At 36.4% G+C, this 6,000-nt stretch overlaps 1 protein-coding gene across 2 annotated transcripts in view; it reads left to right on the top strand.

The window, feature by feature from the left end:
• LNX2 (ligand of numb-protein X 2) overlaps window positions 1-4,951 on the top strand; it is a 65,847-nt gene extending 60,896 nt beyond the window's left edge. For both annotated transcript variants that reach the window (XM_069467410.1, XM_069467409.1), the window contains 2 exons: window positions 693-851; window positions 2,693-4,951. In XM_069467410.1, the coding sequence (XP_069323511.1) occupies window positions 693-851; window positions 2,693-2,828 (295 nt within the window). In that variant the 3' untranslated portion in view covers window positions 2,829-4,951. The remainder of the gene's footprint in view (window positions 1-692; window positions 852-2,692) is intronic.
• Window positions 4,952-6,000: the final 1,049 nt, after the last annotated feature.

Raw genomic sequence — 6,000 nt, forward strand, 5'->3', positions numbered from 1 at the left:
TTCACAATGTCCATGATATAGAAGGGAAAAGAAAAAAATATTTTTTTGTTAGTGTTTTCCAGATTGGTTTTTCTATTTTGGCAATTAGAGTCTCTCTTAAAATGAAAGCATTCTAAGTGAAGGAGGAAGAACAACAAATAACTGCTCATGTAGATTAAAAGTAGGACCCCTGGTGTATGCCTTCAGGAAAGGGGGTACTTATCTGCTTTCTTTTTGGAAGCTACACTCCTGGTCATTTTCTTCTGTCATTTGAGTCCTGAGTTCAGCAATACTAGACCTCTTGCATTCTACTTTGTAATTACTCTTGTAGAAACAGATGATTATTAGAATTGAGGTTTTTGTTGACAATGCATTGAGCAAATATAGGTACATAACCTTTTCATACAGATTCCTGAGGTGTGATTTGTAACCAAGTTTGTGTAAGTTCTGTACATGTGTGTATGTATATATGTCTTTACTTGGGAAGAGAAGACTGAAAAAAAGTTGGAGAAATTCAAGTCTACCTAGGACTTCATCTGTGCTAGAAAAGTGGGTCGTCAAAATAATCTGTTCAGAAGGAAATAAAGTAGCCCTTTTCGTTTTTCTTCTGAGAGTGATAAAAGTATAACATGGTGTGGGGTTATAGCAAAGATGAGCAGACTATGAAAGCCTACACATTAATTTTTTTTCTTTATTTTTGTGTTTGTTTATAGTGCCCTTCATAGCTGCCATGATATAGTTTTACGAAGAAGCTACTTGGGAAGTTGGGGCTTTAGTATTGTTGGTGGATATGAAGAGAACCACACCAATCAGCCTTTCTTCATTAAAACTATTGTCTTAGGAACTCCTGCTTATTATGATGGAAGATTAAAGTGAGTCTTGTTCTAATTAATGATGTGATTCATATTTATGCCGGACATGATTTAGATCAGAGATCAGCACCAAATCCAGCCCTCTGTTTTTGTAAATAAAGTTTTATTGCAACACAGCCAAGCTCATCTGTTTATGTACTATGTATGGCGGCTTCCGCTCTACAGCGACAGAGTTGAGTCACCATGACAGAGACTGTATGGTTCTTAAAGCCCAAAATATTTACCCCATCTGACCCTTTACGGAAAAAGTTTGCCAACCCCTAATCTAGACTAAAGCATTACCTTTACTATCTTGTCACTTATAGCTATATTTTATTAATCTAATGACAGGCGCTGAATCAGAGTCATTTGATTAGACACATTGTGACGTGACAATGAGCTCTGAGCAAGTTTCCCACACAGCCTGTGCAGGTCCAGTCCTGTCATTAGATGACTCTGCTTAATTTTTCTGCACAGCACTCACCTCTCCCTGACATTGTATTTATGCAGGCTCCATGAGGGGGGGATCGTGTTGCATTTATTGCTATACCCCTAGCAGTCATAACAGCACCTCACATATCGTAGGATCTCAATAAATATTTGATAAGTGAATGTATGAGAGCCTACAGTGTGCCAAGTGCTGTGCATGCATTATTTAATCTTCTTAACCACCTTATGAGGTAAGTGTCATTATTATTCCTGTTTTACAAACAAGATAGCCGAGGCTTGGGAAAGTTAAGAAACTTGCCCAAGATGAAATAGCTGATAGTGGTTGACTGGCATTTAAACCCAGGACTGCCTGGCTCCAGAGCCCTGCCCTTTAACCCCTTGCAGACTGCCACCACTGGGCAGAAAGTACTCGCTCAACCAGTGTGCAGCCTCTTTTCTTTTTCAAAGCTTAGGCACTGAGAGAAGAAAGAAAAGGTGTCATGTCAAGAGATTATCATCAACAAAGAAGACAGTTGATTCTAAGTTCTTAGTGCTTAGTTTATGATGAAAGAACCAATTCTTATAAAGTAAATGTTGACATACTAGACAGAATGCTGCACAAATGGAGAATTTGCACTGTTTGCAAAGAGAAAGTGACATATAAATAATATTGTGAAAAGGTGATCAGGATTAGTATGCTCCAGGTCAATCTGTATTGATAAAGATGAAAAAAAATTATTTTAGGAGGAAAGAGTAGGAGAAAATGAATTAATTGTTCTCTTAGCTGAGTTACTCAACCAGTCTAGGCCTCAGTTAATTAGTTTATAATTTGTATTCCACCTTCTTCCAAAAAGAAATTGAATTCATTAACAATAAAATAGCATATCACTTATAGTATAAACTAAAGACCAAAAATCATAATGGTAATTATAATCATAAAGATAGAAATGACCCCAAGTATATCATCCATTTGTGATAATTCTGCGGAGAGGACAGTGGGTGTCTGAATAGCTGAAAGCAGAGGAAAGGTCTTACTCCCAATTTAGTTCAATCCTCGGATATGTAAGCTCTAAGAATGAATAGAGAAATAACAGTCAAAATAATAACCAACCTCCTCCAAATGCATTTGGTTTTTATTTTTAAGACAGAGCAGATTTACTTTCCGTATTATATTTTGCTTAAACTAATATGAAAATTATTCTGCTTGTCCTTGAAATCTACCAGTTATTGGGGGGATAGACACAAGGGTTTCCTTGACATGCTTAAAAACCATCCCAGATGTTTCTCAGAGTAGATCATACACCCTAATCGTTGACAGTTAATTGGCAAGTGAAATTGTGATTTTCATCCTAAGCAAATCTTAGGTGGGGTAATGTTTTTAATACTATGAAAATAGTAACATTTTGTTTCTGTCCCTGTTTGTCTTTGTCCAGGTGTGGAGACATGATCGTGGCTGTAAATGGCCTGTCAACTGTGGGTATGAGCCATTCTGCATTAGTTCCCATGTTGAAGGAGCAGAGGAACAAAGTCACTCTGACGGTTATTTGTTGGCCTGGCAGCCTTGTATAGATTTCTGAAATTGGTTTTGAGTCTTGCATCTTCCTTTTTTAAGTTTTTGAAAGAAACCCCTTTTATTTCATTGTATTTCTGGTTGTTAGGAGCTTCTGACACAGCTGGTATACATGGGCCAAAAACCACTAAGATTATCCATGTATGTTTATTTAAATGTTTTCCTAAGTTTAGTTACATTTCTTTTAGCTTGGAAACAGTCTTCCACTAACCCTTATGAGTTTATGTTTTCAGAATTCAGACTCACAGTTGTCAAAATATTGCATATAGTAATGAACAAAGTCCACCCAAACTGTGACCCGGCCAGCTGGATTAGGGAACTTCCGGTGGATCTTTGTTTCAATAACTGAATGATAGAATGAGTTACATATCTCCCACGACTGGTGTCAGTGAAGCCAACAACAGCAGCCTGTGCTGCCACTGTTGTAACCAATGCCATGAATGGATACATTTTAAATTTGGGTGGTAAATGTTCCCCATTTTTCATCGGTGCCAACATTTCAAAACTTCATCCTGTTTATAAAGTGATTTTCTGGTTTATTTTATTTATACTGTAATCTCTCAATACTAATAGAAGATGAAGAAATAAGTCTGACACCACTAAAGAGATGCTTTTTTTTTAAATAATGTACTATTATTAGAATAGTAGTGAATAAAAGATAATGTTATCTAGTGACGAAGGAATTTGGACAGTAATTATAGTTTAGTGCTGGAGATGGTAAAAGCTGCATTTACTTGAACAGTTCAAAAGCATTAAAGATCCATTTCCAAAGGAATGTTTTGCTATATAGGAAAATTTTGCAGTAATTTTTGCTAAAAATCATTTCTAGAGTTTGTATTATACTTACCAGCAATCTTGGCTGGAAATGTTTTTGTGATTTATGCAATTAAACTAGATGATAATGATAAAACCATATTGCTATTAAATACACAAATATATATCACAGCTAAGTAGGACAGGGGAGACCTTTTTATTTTATTCAGATAAAAGTCTTCAGTGTTTTAGAAACCCTTATATTTCCCATTATTTCTTATGAACATAATTGTTTCAAATTAGAGACTGCAAAGTTCTGTTTCTTATCTGAAATAGTAGGTTTTAGGTGTTAGTATCTTTTAATCAGCTCTTGGTCACTAGACTATTTCATATTTTTTTGAAATGTTTTTGAAAACTATGACTAGCCCGTTTTGTTTGTCCTTCATTCAACATGGTTATCCTTTGGAAAACACATAAGTGAATAAGAGAAAAATATCTTTACCTTATTAATATTATGCATACTTGAAAAAGTTTCATTTAGAAACCTAGTTCAGAATCTGAGCTAAAATACAAGTGACCTCTGTAATAAATGGTATTGATAATCAGAATGTATTTTAGAATACTACAGTACAGTATATTATGAAGCATGACCACTATATTTTCAAGCTTAGCAATTGCATTGCTGGGGTTTATTGTATCTGTAGCATGTCATTGATTACTTTAGTTCATTTTATAATGAGTTTTTAAAACATATCTCTTTGGAATAAGTAAGCTATGGCAACAGTAATTGCTATGGACTTGTTCAGGCCCTTAGCCACACTGTATGTCCAACATACAACCAAGATACAATGCAGTGCCCCATACAGTATATTACTGTCATGTGATGATTGACTTTGGAAGCAATTTGATATTGAACTGCTTTGATATTCTAATTGACATGGAACAAGTTTTTTCCTGCTCCCCAAATAGAATTTTGTAACCAACTTTGCTATTTTTTTAAAGTTTGTAAGAATGTGTCATTTCTTGGGGGGTAGCCATCCATTAACAAATATCCTAACTGCTGCTTTGTCGTACGTAAAATACTTACATTGAACCCAGTGACATAATGAGTATTTTGAAAGAAGAAATTTTTTTCAATATTATTTTTGTCATGAAAATCTTGGAATCAGCTTCAGCTGTAGCCTTTATGACAGAAGACTGTCATCTCTGGTCAGAATGATATTTGGTGATGGAAACTTGTTCATAATTTATTGTTACTGTAGAACTATTTGGATTTTCTCATTTTAAGCTCTAATAGTTAAATATTTTGATTTGTTCTGTGCCTTCAGTTTAAATTATTTCAGGATTTTCCAGATGTGTTTAAATAATGGTGTCATAATAATTCAGGATGGAAATAAAAGTCCTCCTTTCCATTATAGCGACATTGTCTCCTTCCTTGAACAGCACATGTTGACTCAGTCTGTTCCTTATTTTTGTTGGTGGCACCACTGTCCTTACAATAAGCCACGCTTAAAACCTCAGGATCACAAGTCCACCTTCTCATTCTCAGTCCTGTAGGCAGAACACATAAATCCATACTTCTGGAATTTGTTCCTACGTAGTACCTCTAGACCTGCGTTGTCCAGTATGTGTGGCAGGTGAGTACCTAGAATGTGGTTGAAATGATAATATCTTGGATACATTGGGTTATATAAAATATATTATTAAAATTCATTTCAGTTTCTTTTTGCTTTTTCTAATGTGGTTACTAGAAAATTTTAAATTGCACATATAGCTCACCTTCTGTTTCAGTTGGACGGTGCTGGTCCCCTCACCTCTTCATTGTCACAGCGTTTGCCAAGTCAGGCAGTCCTGACATTGTGGCTTCTGTTCTTCCTATGCTTTGATCATTCCTTGCATGATCATAAAAAAAATTTTTTTTAATTGAAAGAAACAAAGTTGTCTCCCGATTTTCTACTAAGTTCAAACCAAGACCTCTGTGATCTGACACCTAATCCAGTTTTCCAGATGGCTCCGTGGTCCCACTTACTCTCCATTATCCCAGCAGGCTCCAGGGACCCCAGCTGTTTCCTACCTCCAGCACCCACTTACGGTATTTCCTTGGACTCTGAAGCTTTTCCTTCTCTGCAGGTTCACGTTGTTCCCCTATTTGGAGGTGTGACTTGAATGCTGCCCCGTCTCTCTCCCTCTTGGCTCCACTCCCCACTTTGCCTCCTTATGAATCTCAATAGGCTCTTATATTTGCATTTATTGTGGCCTCAATCACTTGCTACCTGTTGTCGTGGTTTTAAGTGCCATCTTTGACTGCCACCTTGCAACTTTGACCACCACTGTTGCCTTATGTCTGTAGCTCCCACAGCCTGTGGCCTGAATATCCTATTGCCTTAAGGCACCTAGGTCTCAGCGTCTGCAAAACTG

Source organism: Eulemur rufifrons, chromosome 4 (assembly GCF_041146395.1).
Source record: "Eulemur rufifrons isolate Redbay chromosome 4, OSU_ERuf_1, whole genome shotgun sequence".
Classification (NCBI taxonomy): domain Eukaryota; kingdom Metazoa; phylum Chordata; class Mammalia; order Primates; family Lemuridae; genus Eulemur; species Eulemur rufifrons.